The sequence below is a fragment of the Sardina pilchardus genome, chromosome 15, assembly GCF_963854185.1.
Source record: "Sardina pilchardus chromosome 15, fSarPil1.1, whole genome shotgun sequence".
In the NCBI taxonomy this organism is placed as follows: Eukaryota; Metazoa; Chordata; class Actinopteri; order Clupeiformes; family Clupeidae; genus Sardina; species Sardina pilchardus.
The window spans coordinates 19,149,863-19,167,737 of record NC_085008.1 but is presented as its reverse complement, the minus strand read 5'-3'; the positions used below and the strand labels follow the sequence as shown (position 1 = coordinate 19,167,737).

The 17,875-nt window shown below is 42.0% G+C and overlaps 1 protein-coding gene across 4 annotated transcripts in view; it reads left to right on the top strand.

The window, feature by feature from the left end:
* LOC134102574 (AP-1 complex subunit sigma-2) overlaps positions 1-9,937 on the top strand; it is an 18,749-nt gene extending 8,812 nt beyond the window's left edge. For 2 of the 4 annotated variants that reach the window (XM_062556719.1, XM_062556718.1), the window contains one exon: positions 5,659-6,769. In XM_062556719.1, coding sequence (XP_062412703.1) covers positions 5,659-5,694 — 36 coding nt within the window. In that variant the 3' untranslated portion in view covers positions 5,695-6,769. Of the gene's footprint in view, positions 1-1,407; positions 1,495-5,658; positions 6,770-9,319 lie in introns of those variants that run through there. The other 2 variants (XM_062556717.1, XM_062556716.1) reach the window with 2 other exon arrangements.
* Positions 9,938-17,875: the final 7,938 nt, after the last annotated feature.

Sequence of the window (17,875 nt, the reverse complement as noted above, 5' to 3'; positions counted from 1 at the left end):
CTGAAAGGTGGGTTCATAGAATAAGAAAAGGCGGGGTGGGGGGGGGAGTCAGTCATTGTCTTGAGGTGCCAGGCTGAGGCCGCACACTGAGATATGACCCAAATGCGCGCTCCACCGAGAAGTATCCGGCCGCGATGGCTATTACCAAACCTGCCTCAGCCGTCATGATTGGAGAGCCAGCCGGCCTCTGCTCCCGCTCTCGCAGTGCTGTAGAGAAGGCTGCTACTCTGCCGCACTAGCCACTGCTGGGGCTGCCGCTAATGCATCTGGCCTCTCGTGTGTGTGTGTGTGTGTGTGAGTTATACTGGAGAGAACCTTAAAGGAATGTGGCGGATAGGCGTTGTTAAGGAGCGGTGCCGCTTTCAAGCTAAGCAGGCTAAAATTAAAGAGCGTTGTGCATTTCCTGAAAGCATTTGAATGGTTGCTTTAAAAGGGGGGAATTGAGAGAATGTGTGTGAAAACTACAAAACTAATGGCATAATTCAGACATTCAAATGCGCTCGAAATATGTGAGTCACTGAGATTCCTGAGACGCAGATGTGTGTAGGTGTGATAAGTGCAGAGGAAAATGTGTCACTCAGAGATTTACTGAGAGACACTTACATGGAGAGGACTGTACATAGCAGTCCTACTTGTCTAATTGTCTAGCAAAGCAAAATTATGGTAATTGGGAAAATTTTGATTTTATTCAGATTTATGCAAGTGCATGGATTCATGTTTCAATGCACAGTTCTGAGATGGGGGACCAAATTAAATATGAAATCTGAGCCTCAAAATGCTACGTATAAAAAAAGCAATTAGGTTCAGTGGAATAGAAATGGTAAAAACTACCATAAGTGTATAACAGAAAGACCAAGACTGCAGTCCCAATTGGGCATATAAATGTAGCTAACACAGGAAAGCATCAATGCTAATTTGCTAATTATCCAACATCCTCCAAGGAGACTTGCCTCATTTCGCAGGCTTGTTGGTTGCACTGCCTCTAAATCGAAAGGTTTGTATTGTAGTCACATGTCACTTGTGATTACTGGACTTTCACCTCATTACACTTTTGATTGGCCCCCCACTCCCACCAATAAACAGCAGTGACTATAACCACAAGAGCTCGATCCGCTCACAGTTACTGTCAAAAGCAGTGTCCTACCACTGTCCCAAATATGAAGTAGTATACCCAAGCTTTGATACAAAGTTTTACTTCCTGACTTCAAGTTTTATTTACCCTTATGGATATTCTTGTTTTTCCACTTCGACTCAGTGGGGGGGGGGGGAATGAACAGAGCTCCTGTAGCTTGTCCACAGACAATAACGACAGCAGCAGCAGTGCAGGAAGGACTCAAAGCCCTCTCTGATTGGCTGGGATTTGTGTCCTCAAGGCCCTCTCTGATTGGCTGGGTTTTGTGTCCGTAGAGCCAGACGGAGGACTGGGGCGGTTTGGCCAATGAGGAGATCTTATAATGATGAGGGGTCTAGGGAGTCCAGGCCTGCTGCCAGAGGGTCGGTAATTACCAGACTGACCTGGTCAGTCAGCATGGGGTTTTCTCCAGCCAGCTAGCGAGTGCCGTGCCCGTGTGGAGTGAGCGCATGTGGTCCCTCTCTCACTCATTCCCCCCCACCGTCTCAAGTGCTGTCAGCGGGGAGGGGAAACTCAAGGTCCACCACGGGGTGCCAGACAACTAGAGTCCCAAATTGCTTAGCGGTGTGTGGAGGTGTGTTTTTCAGCTAGAAGCCCTTTAGGATTGTGCGGCCATGCAGGTTGGTTTGATGTCCTACCGTTCTCAGTCTGTTGTCGAGGACTTAAATACCCTGGAGCCTGATAGATGTGATGAAGCCTAGCCTAGTCATGCACTGCAAAAGTAATTGGAATAGTTTAGCAGAACACTTGCAACACAACCTGACTGTTAGTTCCTTATCAATCAGCTCAACGTTTCTGCTAAATGAAGAGAAACTGCTAAATCTATGGCAATATTATTCTGTGCGTTCTTTGCAGCCAGACATCCATTACAATATCTGTGGTGAACAAAACTCTCTAGAGTGAGTCATATTAGAAAATCAAATCTACACAATGCATAACAGACTGACCAATGGATGTAAGACTCTGCCCCTGCAAAGTGCCATGGCAACATTTAGGGAGCGACTGTTTCCGTATCATTTCAGGGAGATAACAGCTTTGGATGGTATGAATATTTTATCGAAGAAATGCAATTTGGTAGCCTCTATCTCAGGCAATGCCAGTGTGGTCTCAGAAGTAAGAGTTCAGAGTTCATATCAAGTATCAACACTTAAGCATGATCTTTCATATATTCCGATCAACAACAACTATTGACACCAGTGATTCAGCATCATTAGGTCATGACCAGAGTGTGACAAGCAATTGCATTTCCTTCACAAAATATTCACAAAGCTCTTATATCCACTGTGTGTGTGTGTGTGTGTGTGTGTGTGTGTGTGTGTGTGTGCGTGCGTGCGTGCGTGCTTGCGTGCTAGGAGTACTTAGTTCCTCCGTCATGCGTAATAGACCTCAGAGCACTTGATTGCCCGGGTGACCTTGTTTCCCCTACTCAGACAGGCACAGCATTAAATCTAATGGTTTGGGTTTGCAGTGCCAGCCTTGACTCTTGCTTGTTCAGAACTACCGTGGTTCCTGGTCTGACGGCAATTGCTCTTTACTCCAAAAGTAAAAGCAATTGGAGTCCTTTTTTTCTTTTCTTGGTCTGTTTATGTTTGTGTATGTAAGTGTGTGTGTGTGTGTGTGTGTGTGTGTGTGTGTGTGTGTGTGTGTGTGTATGCTTTTTTTCTTCCACCAGCAGGGGTATCTGTATACAAAGTTCAGACAGTAGTGTTAAGCAAGACGTCTAACACCATCAGATTCAGATGAAAGAGGAAGGAAGCAGTTCTCTAGTGACAGATGATTAGGGGCGATAAGAGAGCGGGGCGAAACAGTATTCCTTTTTTGAAGTGTACAAAAATACACAAAGAATTGACCAAAAATGACTTCTGAAACCTGAAATATGAAAGAGGAGGAGGAAGGTGATGATGAAGGGTGATCTCATATTGACCTTTTTTAGAGCCCTCGATTACAAATGGACCACAGACTGTGTGGGAGTCGGATGAAATTGACTCTCCGTCATCTGTGCCATCTCATCCATGTCAGTTCCTTAATTAAGCAAGAGGACATTTAGGCTCACATTTGCCAGGCCATTTGTCCTCCATCCCTTGTGCCTGCTGAGGACGGTTTTCTTCATCAGCACTATTAGTAAGTCATGGTAATCAGGAGTAATCATTTCTCTCTGCCTCGATGTGTGTGCCTCTCTGTCTGTGTGTGTGAGAGAGAGAGAGAGACAGAGACAGAGAGAGAGAAAGGAGATAAAAATAATGAGAGAATGTACAGTATGTGAAAGAACAAGAATAGGAATGCGGCAAAGTGAAACAGAAGACCATTATTAGGTAAAAAGCACTGCAGATATATCAAAGATCTGTACTCTCCCCTTGAGTGAAAACAAAACCGAAACACATTATTGACAAAATATCTCGGTGGCACATGAGACTGGTTAGGTGTGCCTCAGCACTTTAATTGGTGAACTGAGCTGAAAGCCTTTCTCATGTTTTTTGCTGTTGTGCCATTTGGCAGCAGCAGACATCAAACAAAACTATTTTTCTGCTTGCGTTCCCACTCATCTTGTGCCTTCTAAATAAGCCCTATCTGAGTCATTAACATGGCGTCAACACGCAACTGAGCCTCAATGAAAGCGTTCGAGGTGAGGGAGTTAAATTGGAAGTGTGGTAGGAGGCTTTGAGCAGCAAGCCGGGGCACCACGCAGCTCCGACGCCAGATAATTACATCGGAAGACGACATTCCGAGGGGAATTTGAACGAAACCGTTTTAATTAGTTCTTAATGAAAAAAAAAAACAAAAAAAACTATATGTGGTGGCATTCAGGCTCAAGCATTTGGAGCGAGCACTTTTTTTTTTTTTTTTTTTTTTTGTCCGGGAATAGTGGCGCCTCAGCAGATTCCCGAAGCACTTAAGCGCTGAGCTGGTTTTCGTGCTGGAGGTAAGTGAGGAGGGCGGGAGAGAGGAGGGGAACAGCCGGGGCGGGGTAGGAGGGAAGAGCCGGAGTGGGGGAGGACGGAAGAAGAGTTGTGCAGAGAGAGAGAGAGTCAGAGACAGAGACAGAGAGAGTGTAGCTCAAAGAATTCAATCTTGCATGGTACATTTGTTCCTGAGGGACGTACCTGGCCTGTATCCTCATTTGAATGATTCAGCGCTTTTTCTGTTCCCCTGTTTCCCCCCCGTAAACTCTTTGCCCTGCAGGTATGATGAGTCCTAATATGGCTGCAGAGTCCTCTGGTCTTTTCCAGAATTAAACACACAGAGGTGAATACTGTCAGTGTCCTGTGTCAGCAGAACCCTCTTAAGGACCCTACTACATCACTGGTCGTGTCAATAGTGTAGCGTACACAGCCACCTTCTCCCCCTTAACACCATGTGTTAGCAAAGGTCATTCTTGCCCTTGGGTGTGTGTTTTGTGTCTGTAGGATAGTGCTTATATGTGTGTAGAGATAAGAGTATGTGGATTCATTCTTGTTTCACCCCAACAGAGAAAGAGAATCATAGATGGTGGAAGGTGGAAATTGTTTATTCTTTACTGTAGATTTCAGCCCTTCTAAATATATTTTTTTTTTTTGGGGGGGGGGTCTCAAAACAAATGAGATCCCTTTTGTGTAGCGCAGTGTTGCCCTGTGTCCCGCTGCGTCTTGTAATTTGTCTTCTGTGGTCCTTTGTGTTGTGTGTTGGCGATAAGGGACCCCGGCCAGGACTTCCAACTGTTCTAGCTCTTAGTAAAAGATCTAAGCGCAACGTTCCCCAGAGGGAGAAGGAGGAGGAGGGAAGCCAGTATCTCGCTTTGGCCTCTAATCACAGTTGCTGTGCTTGAGTCAATGGCGAGAGCTCCCTCTGCAGTTCACACACACTCACACTCACACACACACACACACACACACACACACACACACACAGAGATAACACACACAAACACGGACAACCCACACAAAAACCTACACACACACACACACACACACACACACACATGAATGCATATCTCCCTTTTGCAGCAATGCAGTACTCATCTCGGGAGTGTCTTTTCTCCCCCCCTACATTGAGCATTTTTACACAGAGAGATGCAGCAGAAGGATGAATCTGAAGCTTGCGCCTGAGGTCTAGTCACTTCAGTTCACATGCACACACTAATGTTACCTGACTAAGCACTAAAAGGAGGATAATTGTGCTATTGATCAGTAGACCAATAGCGTTGAGTACTGTACTCCTGTTCATGTTGCGTCCAAGTGCACGATTCTCAGCAGGCCCTCCTTCTGCAGACTTCCTTTCCTGTGATAGGCTGCCATCCTCTGATAGACCCGTCCGTATAGGCTGCCATTGAGTTGTGTGTTCCTGTGTCCTCCTGTGTGCCAGTGGTCTGCATGTCCTGTGCCCTTTGCGCTGTGCCCTCCCTCCCCCTTTAGGATCCTTGGCTCTAGAGGGTGATTGGAGAGTTTGGCTTGCCTTGCATGGTGACATGAGGTTTTATGCATGTGTGTGTGTTTGTGTGTGTGTGTGTCTGCACCTCTCTATTTGTGTCTGTGTCTCTCTCTCTCCTTTAGCCACGACATGAGTACTTTAATGTGCCTGTGTATTAAATGCCTGCTGTTGCTGCCCCCCACCACTGCTGCTGTTGCTGCTGCTGCTGTTACTACCGCCGCCGCCACCGCTGCTGCCGCAGCCAGCTGTCCATCCTGCATGCCGAGCCACTTCTCATGCCCTGCCCACAGCGTCCACCACTCAGCGCCCAGTTGTGCCTCCTCCTCTTCCTCCTCCTCTCCTTCTCCTCCTCCTCCTCCTCCTCCACCTCCTCCCTCTCCATCCTCACGGCCCCCTGTTGGCGGGAACGTGTCGGGGGGGATCACTCATGTCACCGGGCCCTCTGGGGCTGATCCATCTCCATATATACTCATGAACACACACGCAAACACATGTCATCTGTAATGATCATGTATGGTTTTACTGTTTCATTTGCCATTCTCATGTATTCACGATGTCTCATTCTCAGACCGATCAGGAAAGGTTTTGATTCTATGCATATACACATGGTACTGTGAAAGAAGCCATGCTTTTGTATTGTGATGTTTTTACATACAGTATAAGGTCTATATGGGCTAGGGCTAGGGCTTGTGTAAGATAAACTCAAAGTAAAGGTCAGTGTTACAGAAATAAAAGCATAGGTTAGGAATTTTACTACTGTGATGGTTTTACAATGCATACAATCTGTAGGCAAAATCCAGGAAACTGTTTTCTTAGGTACAATTAGATTACAGTTTATACTACTCAGCAATGAAATGTATTTGTTCAAGATAAAAAGAAACACTACCTATATGCAGACCTCCCACAGTGCATAATGCATATGCCAGAATAGTGGTGAGGTTGTTAGTCTATATTTACTGTATCTGTATAGAAAAGACAAAATTCAAGAGGATTCCAAAAGTACTGTAAGTATATTTGTAATCATAGGTTAACTCTAAGTGGCTTTAATGCTGTCACTAGCCTACTAGTTCTAGGTAGCACCTATGCATAACATTCTGTAAATGTATAAGTGTGAGAAAAATTATTAACTTCAAATTTTGTGAATTTTGCACGTTTGATCAATAGTTAGATTATTTATTATTGTGTGTTTGTTAAAATGAATAAAATTGGGTCAACAAAGTAGACCCAAAAGTAGATGGTGCAATCTGTCATTGACCATATTCTTCACACGCAATGGCTTTTCAACAGTCTGTAAAGCTGCAGTTTGTAGTTTTTGTTTACAGCAAAAAGGAAAATTCTTCTAGATCTACCAGATTACTTAAGACTTCATATGCAGTGTCTTTCCAAAGATATTGGGTCATTAGTTCTAGAAACTTGCCAAATCTGAACGCCTCAAGCAAGGACACAATGCTTAGTAATAAGGATACAAGACTATGCAACAGAAGAGCATTGAGGGGTAATCATCAAAGAGAATATCTTTCCAATGTTCCACTTTAGTTCAGCGTTGGCCTTGAAACATTTAACCATCCAACAGCAAAAATGGCCAACTCTCCACTTTTTAACTTGGATATCATTCAGACTGACACGGCGAATGGGATTCACAACCCCTGCGTTGCCTGAACGGCACTAAAGGTGCTCGGCTGTGCTCCTTTCCTGTAGTGTAGGCCAGGAATCCGTGGGGGTCTACATTCCTTGAGCCCAGCCAATGCTGACGGTGTGTGTGTGTGTGCGTGCACACAGGCATTCCAACTTAATCCCCACACTGTTTACTTTGAGGGGAAGGATCCCCTATTCAGAAGCCATCACCCAAAATTGCAAGGATTACTTGGGTCTCAAGATGCATTAAGAAATTAATTCGTCTGATTTTGTGCCGCCTCGGCTCGGCTGTGCGTGGCGTTCTGTAGCTGATTACTTGCATATGGACGCTGGATTACGGCAGCAATCTGTTCCCAGTCCCAGAGGTGCTACTCCTAATGAGCTGCTGGCAAATCTAATTCAGACAGCGAACACATTTAAACTTCATTGACCATGTCATCCCACCCAAAAAGCACAAATGAAATGAGATTAAGTTGAAGCCAGGGAAAGATGTGTGCATGGAGATGTTTTCAGAATGAGATGTGAATGTGTGACAAATATGAGGAAATCCAGTTGATACGAATGAATAGCTCTTTGATCGGTTGTAAAGTTCAAGGTTCGAGATCATATCCATATCAGCAAAACCAGTGATAGTTACCATTTAAAAAAAATATTTTGGGACATTTTGCGTCCATGTTAAGCCTAATAGTAATGTCTAAATGTGTTGGTCATATGATAGCTGCCTGTAATTATTAGTCTAAAACTAACTCTGGTTTTAATGGCCTACAAAACCAATCAAAAAAGTCGCCTTAGTATTTCATCTTATCTGTGTGTAACATTGGACCTTGCCTAGTGCAGGTTTATAAAGATGACTAATATCACCAGATAGCATGGACCAGAGAACATACCCAAATGCATCACAGGGCTCAATTCCCCAGTACCGCTTTTTCCATTATACACACACACACACACACACACACTCATGCACACACAAACCTGGTGGTCTGCAATGACAGCATCTGTGATCTCAGGGAAAAAAAGGCCTTGACTCTGATTGGGTTTTCAATCCCTCTGTATGGGAGGCTCTACAGTCATGAATCATTCATCTCGATATACCAGTGCAGTTAGAGTGGAGAAATTACGCAGCTCTCAGAAGTGAACGATGGAAGTTAGAGACGTAGAGAGAGAGAGAGAGAGAGAGAGAGAAATCAATATGCGGAAAAGGACACCTCCAGCTTCATGCCTCAGAAAAACTGATGAAAATGAATAACTTGTGCTCACACTGCTCTTCTCTTTACTTTGTGCCGAACGTCATGTTAGGATGCCAAAGTAAGTGCTGTTTTTGCTTGAATTTGTGTTGTCCCTGTGCACTTTCAACAATTCAACACCATTTCCTTGTGTGTTTATCATTAAATCATCTGCTTGTCACTTGTTGCTTCACTGCTTTCACACAACTGAATGTGTCATGGTCACATGGACATGTGTTTATTAACTGTGTTTTACTTGTGTTTTTAATCTGTGGTTTTTGCATGTTATGTCTGCCGTGTCAAAATAACAACCATATTAATGAGACGAAATTTACTTAATTTATCCTGCCATCTTTTACTCCTATGCCTCTCGGTCAGCAATCTTTTCCATTGTATCCATTTCCTGTTTGATTTTAGTGTCCATTTCTCAATCATCTTTGTCCATTTTCACAGCAGGTGTTCCGTAGTGTTCAGTTTAGTGGTCTCCCCAGTTTATCCTGAGTGAAGGGTCCTAAAGAGGCTAGTCATCATCAATTAGTGTGTCCCTACTGTATAGGCTGATCATTAAAGAGTGAGGCTCACATAATAGCAACCTTATAATAATAATAATAATAATAATAATACATTTTATTTAAAGCGCCTTTCATGACACCCAAGGTCACTTTACAGGGTTGCAAAATCATCACATAGAAATAAAAAAGAAAAATGTTAAAGTCAGTTAGTCAGTCAGTCAGTCAGTCCATAAGCTGTCTTGAAGAAATATGTTTTCAGTCTACTTTTAAAGTCAGTAATTGAGCCAGAGTGTCTGATGCGTGACTGATATGTGTCACCCTTGGGGCAGGGGGTGGGGGGTGTATGTGAGTGTCACCTGCCAGATTGGAGTGACTTTTACTGTTTGACTCTTTCCCACTTGCTCCTGTAGGAAGCCGAGACTCCGCGGAGTGTTCTGGAAGAGATCGGACTGACATAAACACCATGGCTGTCCACCTCACTTTGCCAGCTGCCTGTCTGTCTGCTTGAAGATGTAGCACGCACGCACGCACACATACAAACACACACACACACACACACAGAAAATGTGCTTCAGTGTGTTTCTGTTAGACTTTTCATCACGTCTTCATTCGTTGTCCTTTTTACAGCACACACAGCTCTATACACACACAAAAATGCACATGATGTAGCAGTGTACAGAATCATAGTAGAAGTTTCCAGAAATCATCACCCCTTTTCTAAAGTTTTTGTTTCAGCCTTAAGATAAATTAACAGTATTACAGTCATATCAGTTCACTATTAATACAATCAAAAAAAAACAACAACAACAACAACAACAACTAGGAAAGATAATCAGTAAAATTAATACTTTAGCAGCTATTACTGAGCGGGTTGAAATGACACAGACACTGAGAAGGTGGTGCTCAGTCCCTGAGGTTAGACACTCATGCTTTTAAAGAATATGTTCAGAATAGTGAGGGAGGAAGGAGACCCAGGTGAAAAAGAACAAGTATTATTCATATTTCCTTCAGTTGATTGTAGTTTTCTATACACAGCAAATTTGCCAGTGTTAAATCAACACCCACAGTGTTAATTTTAACACCAGCAAAGTGTCTATATGCATCCACTCTCAATCGTGTTAAATTAACATTCATGAAAGTGTTAGGAAGTTAACACCCAATTTTAGTTGATTCAACACTCTGTATTGTCAAAAATCAACACTATACAACACTTTGTGGTGTTGTATTCACACTACACTGGTGTTAGTGTTAAAACAAATAGTTAAAAAGAACACCGTTTTTTTCAACACCAACACCAGTGTAGTGTTAATACAACAAAACTCAGTGTTGAAAATGACTAATGGTTACACTACTAGGTGTAAATACCAATAACACCATCAGGTGTCAAATGTCCCCATACCCCAACCAACTGAGGTGGCAAATGGCAGAAAATGTATTAACCTTTGTATTATATCCATTTGACAATTCAATGCACATTTCAGACAAAACTGCAGTAGGGCACAATATACATTCTTTATTTTTCTTTATTCTTGAGTTTGTTCAGTAAGCTCAGGTGAGACATTTAACAGTGTCATTTGCTTGGAAATCATTTACAAATTCCTCCACTGAACCAACTTAAGATAGCAAAGTACATTCAGAGACTCCACTTGAGCGCCAATAGAGTCACTGTCATTTTTCAAGAGGAGCTGGGTAACTGACTAGAGAAACTGCACTCAGCAGTGGATCAGGAATACAAACATTACAGTCAAATGAATGTTCAAATGATCAACAGAACTTGAAGCTACACAGTCTGTATGTACTCTCAGTAAAAGTTCCTTGAATCCACAATATGTGAACATCCATTCTCGCCACATTTCAAAAGCAATGTACGTCGGGGGCACAAAGCATGACTAAACTTCAAATGTTGAGAAAAAAAAAGAAAAAAAGTAGCTTTTGTGCTGTACCTTGCAAACATAGCAGGTAAACATTTTCAAACCTCTGTATGATCAACTTTTGCCCGAATTTCCTTGACCCGCGGACTCTCTTTTGTAGTGCCGACATCAATCCCATACACAGTAGTCTGAATGAAGGTGTAGAAGTTGCACAAGGCCTCATCGTAGGATACAGCAAAGACGAAGTGGGCCTTAAACAGTTCGTCGAAGGCAGCCACAGCTGTCTGTGCCACACAGGGGATGGCCTTCTGGTCGAGGATGACGTAGAACTTCTGGATACTACTCTTCTTTTCTCCAACACAGAGGAGGAAGGGCTGTGCTGATCCAACTCTGTCAAGGAATGTCACCATGCTTGTCCCCACCTGAGAGTGTTAGAGTGGAATTAATAACATTAAATTTACCACTTTGCTTTACCTGGATAGGCATCTTAACACCTCTAAATTACATGGCACGTTAAAAGCAAAGCTTTTCGGGGTTGAACCAAGGGTTGAACCGACATTCATTGGTCTAATGATATACCTTCCGATTTTGTAATTTAACTTTTAATTTAAAGTTTTATCCAAATTGTCAAGAATCAGTGGATTAAGTGATGAGGTGAAGCTACATTCAGTCACCATCTATATCCTGAACGTACCTTCATGAACTTGACCACATGGTCAGTAGCTTCAGTGGCACTGATCTTCCCATGTCTTTTCCCTTTTGCAGTCGGAGGCAAGAGATGAATAAGCAGGAGGATAGCTGCCAAGTCACTGTCCCATCCTAGTGGATTAGTATAGTAACAACCACATCCCATTAGTATACAGACATAGCTCATAGGCACATATGAAGAAGACTGGCAAACACAATACGTGTGCACTTACCATAATCATTCGCTTCCTCTTGAGCAGACAGAAGGTCATCCACATGAGTACCAGGGCGAAGGCTTTTGCAGACAGTGATAATCCTAGGTTTGTAGAACGTTGGCCATTTTGCGATAAACTTGCCCGAGACGTCTTGTCCAAATAGCATTGTGAAGTCTTGGTTAATCTAACACAGACAGAAACCATGTCAAAACATGGTACACTACACATTTAATAATTGGTACATCACGCTCGTCTAGGTTTTTCTTACCAAGCCTGGTGTATTCAAGAATCGGGGAAAGTGATCTAGGATGACTGAAGACTGGTCTGGGTCGTGTAGCATACTCTGACGGTGCTTGAAGGTTGCCTTCATTTTCTCCCTTACAACTGGTTGGTCTGCTGACTGCTTCATCACAGACATCGCTTCTCTGCATTCATCACCTGACAGCTGCTCAGATGTAGATGTCTCACGCAGGGTCTTGGGGCCATGTTGATCAGCAGACTTGGAGCTCCTCTTGAAATCACTTGTGGTATTGCGCTGAACTGTTTTCAACCTGTAGGCCAAGTAACCTTGCCCACTGTGAGGATCATAGTAATGTTCCTGTCAGACAAGAAAACAGGCAAGATCAGGACCTCAAAATAAGGCTTTTCTTTATGCATGACCAAATTAAACTTAAAGAGGGATTCCTGCTACATAATACTCACGTATCCAGTAGGTGAGGCCTTATCCTTCAAATTGGGGAAAAGGGTGACTATTCCAAGGGCATAGGTCACACGGACATTGATTGGTGGGATCCTCCTACACCATATTAAGATAGTCAGTTTGAAATGTAGCTCAAATAAGTTCAACATATTAACATGGTGTAAAAGGTTGAGAACAGAGAATGGATATTTTAAGAAAAGTTGTGTAATGATAAAGGCGCAAAATTTCACAACTAATTAGGTTAAGTGGCACAATGATTGGTCATTTTAAAAAGCATCCAAGTCTCTCAGAAGTGAAGATGTGGAGGTAAAGGTTAATCATTTGTGTGGGCAAATAATGAAACAATATAAGAATAATGTTTTTATCATGAAATTGCTAAGAATTTGGTAATCATATCATTAACAATACGCAGAATCCATAAAAATCCAAAAAACAAACTTTTTGATGTCAACAGATGATATTTTGGTCTTTGCACTATTCCCGATTAAATAAAGGGTTAACATAATTTGTAAATCATAGCATTCTGTTTTTATGAACATTTTACACAGAGTCTTAACTTTTCTGTAATTGGGGTTGTAATTTTATTGGTCACTTACCCATGACTCTCAATCATATCTGCCACCAGGATGTTGACGAGTTTCCTTCTTGTTTGATCAGAAAGGCTTTTGGTCGCGTTGTACTCTTTAAATATGTCTTCACCCCCGTTTTTTTGATGTAGAGCTACATAGACCATCTGCAATATAGAAGTTGCATGTAAACTTGCTATGCATTTTGAAAATGGTTCGACATTCTACTAACAACCTAAGGACAACTTACATCTTTTGCTGCCTTACTGTCAGGTGGTCCTTCTAACAGTTGCCTTCTTCTTGCTTTGGTGCATTCTGTAATTACAGTGGAGCCTGAACTCACAGACTCAACTGATGAGAATGACCTCACAGACTCAATGGATGAGAATGATCCCTCATCTGAGCAGAAGGAGGCCTCAGAGACTTCTTTCTCAGCTAAGGGGAGAGAGAGAGAGGGGGGGGGGGGGGTTATAATATTTAACTTTAATTGGAAAATGTATTTTGGCAACATCACCAAAGTGACCCAATCTTGCATATTTGCTCTTGAATATCTGCAGGGGTGTTTCCATGTCTTACCAGAGTCCTCAGTAAACACTTTGAAAGATACTGCAGCAGATCTCACCAACTCATCAAAAATGTCAGCATCTACATCAACTCCAGAGGAGTCCTTCAGGTTCACATCAGGTTGATTTGGCAGGCTGAATTTAGCTGAAACTGAGATCCAAAACACTTACTGTAATTTCCAAACTATTAACCGCTGTAGATACAGTAGTTTTTTTTTTTTTTTTTAATTGCTGCATCCCTGCAACTAATACTTGGGTGCAGCCTATACACAGAAATGTACTAACCTTCTTGAATGAACTGAAAGTAATCGTAGCAGTCAGCCTTCATTGGTATTCGTACCCATTTCAGGACACCCTTGCACTCCACTTGAACCAGCATATCTTTGTTAAAAAATAAATAAGATACAACACAAATGTCAGACAAACAGTTAAACATGCCAATGCACCAGTTTCAAAGATTAAGAATGACAGATTTACAGGAAACAAGATTTATAAAGAATATCAGTAATATTATCATTTGACAAATGTAATATGTCCATGGTGATCTGACCCCATACTGGCTTATGATACTACTAAAACATTTTTAGTAATAGCATTAGGCAGTAGATCAGCAATTTCCCTTCCACAAAACCCAGCATAGCCTTATCAAATATATTTATATTTGAAATATCTGACTGATGGTCAGAGGGCGAATTATATTTTCGAATTGGGCTTTAGATTATATTCAGTGAAAATGACATGCATGCAAGTCGAGCTGCCGAGGCATGATAACGTTCACTTTATCCATGTTCCACAACTATGTTTTGCAGCCCATTTCCCTTAACTGGACGACGAGACATATTGCCATTCTTTCTCTCACTACAATCTCAGAACGCCATCCTGTTCTTCCTTTATCTTTCTTTGTTGTTGGTATTTACTTGATAAACTCGGTTGGAACTTTTACCGCGAGCACTTCAGCAAAGATCCTCAGAACATTCTCAACCATCTCTTCCTTCCAAGTGTGTACGAAATAGCGCGAAACCGCTAATGTTGATGGGAGATGTAGTTTAATAAGCTGCTGCCAACGTCTTTCTACAACTCGCACAAGTAATGGGTTTCGATGTTGCGGTGTATTTATTAATATGGACATAGTTAGATGTCCATGTCACAAGTCAGACCAATGAATGATGGCTAGCATACATGTTTCTCCATCTCAGCTTGTAGTAACCAAATGTGGCTAGCTACGTCCATTTTAACTTAGCAGCTAACTAGCCTGCTTGGTTAGCAGCATTAACATGCTACTCCCGCCCGCCGGGAACGACACATTGCAACTATCAAAACTGACATAACTCGTACAGCCTGATAACTTCGCATTTTGAAAAGTCCAACGATATATTCTAAGTTACACAGTAGGTTCATTATTAGGGAGTATTGAGTCATGCTAAAATCTTTGCTATAACTTAGCTGCTAGCTATTACCTAACGTTATCGGATAGTACTTTGCCCTAGCTGGAAGTGGATTTCAATACAAAATAGACGGTTACAATTAAATAAATTATAAAGCTAATGTATATTATCATCAAATATCATGCGTGTGACTACTCTTGATTACTCAGTCAGTCAGTGAAATTGAGCACTTACCTTCTACCGTCTTGCATATTCCCCGAAAGAAAATGGCGCTGGAGAAATTTATTTCGTCTTGATCACGTCCACCTGGACAACCGTTACGTGAGGGTGTGGCTTAGATCTGAATTAACACTGTGGACTGCTAACACTATGATTTGACAATGTACATTAGTCACATGCAACACTGGCAGTGCTATTTTATGACTGGGTGGTGTTAAAATAACACCAACACTCTTTATTCAACACCGACACTGACATTTTAACACTCATATATTTGCTGTGTACACACTCACTCACACATATTGTTGTATGTTATACTATTGTTTTATACTTTAGTACTAAAGTATTGGTAGAGATGTGAAAAGGGATTCATTCTCAAAAACCAAAGATTTCTGTTTCTATTCTGTTTTTTTGCCTTGGTTAAACATTTACTTTGAGCAGTTGAGGCAACAAACATTACGAAGAGTCTGCTGCTTGTATCCATTTGTGATTGGCTGTTACTGTTGAAAGCACAAAAAGAAGCCCTTGATGTCACTGCCCTGAACATTCTCAGAGATGTTCCACTGTGTTTTGTGGTGAACTACTGCTCTTTATAATGCAAGTGCTACTGAATATGTTCGACGGAAGTATCGTCACAGTTGGTTATATTTTGTATTGTCACTGATGTCGTCTGCATTTACAATCACTGATGAGCGTATTCCTGTGATACCCTACCACCCTTTCCTGTTACGTATTATTAGGCCCTACTGTAAGTATCTAAAGCATTTCAGCATCACCAATGCCATGTGTTTGTATGTCTAGTCATGGGGAAGTATTATCTGTAATTGTTGTGTCTGTGAATCTGTGCAGCAGTGTTTGAAATGAAATAAATTTGTCTACCGCCGTTTGTATGAGGTTGTGCACATTTCCACATTTCCATAATTCTCTGTACATTTCTGCCCTAAGAAGCACCACCAAGGGACTGTATTATAATTCCATTGATCAGAAAACTGCAAGGCCCTACACACTGCTTCCAGCTGGCACAAAATACATACTTAGCCAATATACAGTAGCCAGTCAGGTTAAGTCACTCATTTGTTTGAGTCAATGCAGTTGAAAAAGATGCTTGCTTATGAATGTGCAAATGCACCCATGTTCACAGTCCAAAGACTATGCTTCCGCAGGGAAGAGGCGTCCTTGTTGAGTGAATATCCTTGTTGACACGTGATAATTTTGCCTCAAGTTACTGTAAGCTGGCAAGGAGGGAACGAATCGAGTCTTAGACAGAGAAGTAGAAACGCAGTCCCAGACGGACCTGCCTTGCAGGCTCGCGTAGCCGTGACATTTTCTTATTGGTCGGAGTTGAATAATTTGAGCCCTGTATTCCCAGCACTGCGTCAGTGATCCTAATTGTGCTTGCAAATTACCCTAGTATCATTCATGAGGCTCATCTTAAAGTCCCAAATGAGAGAAGAAGCCCCTTATTGGGTGAGCTGAAAATCTGTGGCATAGTGCCTTATCCGACTGCACCTCCAGTCCCACATGTGATGGATCAGTGAGATTCCATTCCCACAGTCATTTCTGTGAAAGTGACTTTCATCTTCTGATGATCCTCCGTTCTACCAGAGAGACTCGGGAGGCAGGGACCAAATTAAAGCTTTAGTCCCGAATAGGACCCATAGCCATAAAGATAATTGATCAAAGACAAGGATTACAGTCTCTGAAGAAGTAAACAAGTCTTTGGCACAGGTCCCCATCCACAAAAACATCTCAGATCCTGTCGACTCGAAAAGGAGACAATCTTACACCCTGGATTAACACAGGGTTCAATCAGTGGCTTTGGGGCGGAGGAGGCAACACAACAGTCAACATACTGAAAGCACCATAGAATGAGACACAACAGTTTTTAAGATAAGTATGGATTGTTTTACTTATTTGACTAGCAATTTGACCTTTTTTCTGGGTTGTCTGGGTTTTTATTAATTGAAAAGAGTAATATTTTGGTATTGATCTATCTCCATATAATGTGGCCCATGCAGCTAAACTACACAGGTCTCTGTAATGGGGTTAAAGAATGCAATGCTTCTAGAGCAGTGGTGTAGTCTAGTTAGCTGTAGTGGGCACTGTAATGTACTTTAGTTGTAGAGGGTATACTGTGATCAACCCCAAATGTTAATTCCTATCCTTGCCTATTTTAAGTGAGAATACTGAGATGGTGATTATTTTTAAGTGGTATACTGCGTCCGAGTATCACGTAGACTACATCACTGTTTTAGAGGCCTATAGCTGGAGGTGACCAACTGTCAATCTGGCTCTGTAGTGCAATATTTTACAGACTGACTTGCTTCCACCAAAAATGTTTGTTCTGTTTGATATATTTAGCTATATATTATTTGTCTTCACAATTACAGCTCCAGCACAGAAAGACTAGATATTATTGTTAGCCTTAAAGACAGACAAACAGGGCATTAGCCCATCAAATTGCTGCTGAAACACTGTAATTTCCCCTTGGGGATGAATAAAGTATCTATCTATCTACCTATCAATATACCACACACTGCCTGCATGAAAACATTTACTGGGCCCTAGACATTGCCGTAGGTTATCCATGAATAAACCTGCCTATGAGATTCTGTGTTGGTTTTTCTCAGAAATGCCAACACCCGAGGCCATCTGTAAGTGTGTGTGTGTGTGTGTGTGTGTGTGTGTGTGTGTGTGTGTGTGAATAAACATGTTATCTTAAAAAACGTTTCAAACATTTGCTGAGACTTTTAGTAAGGA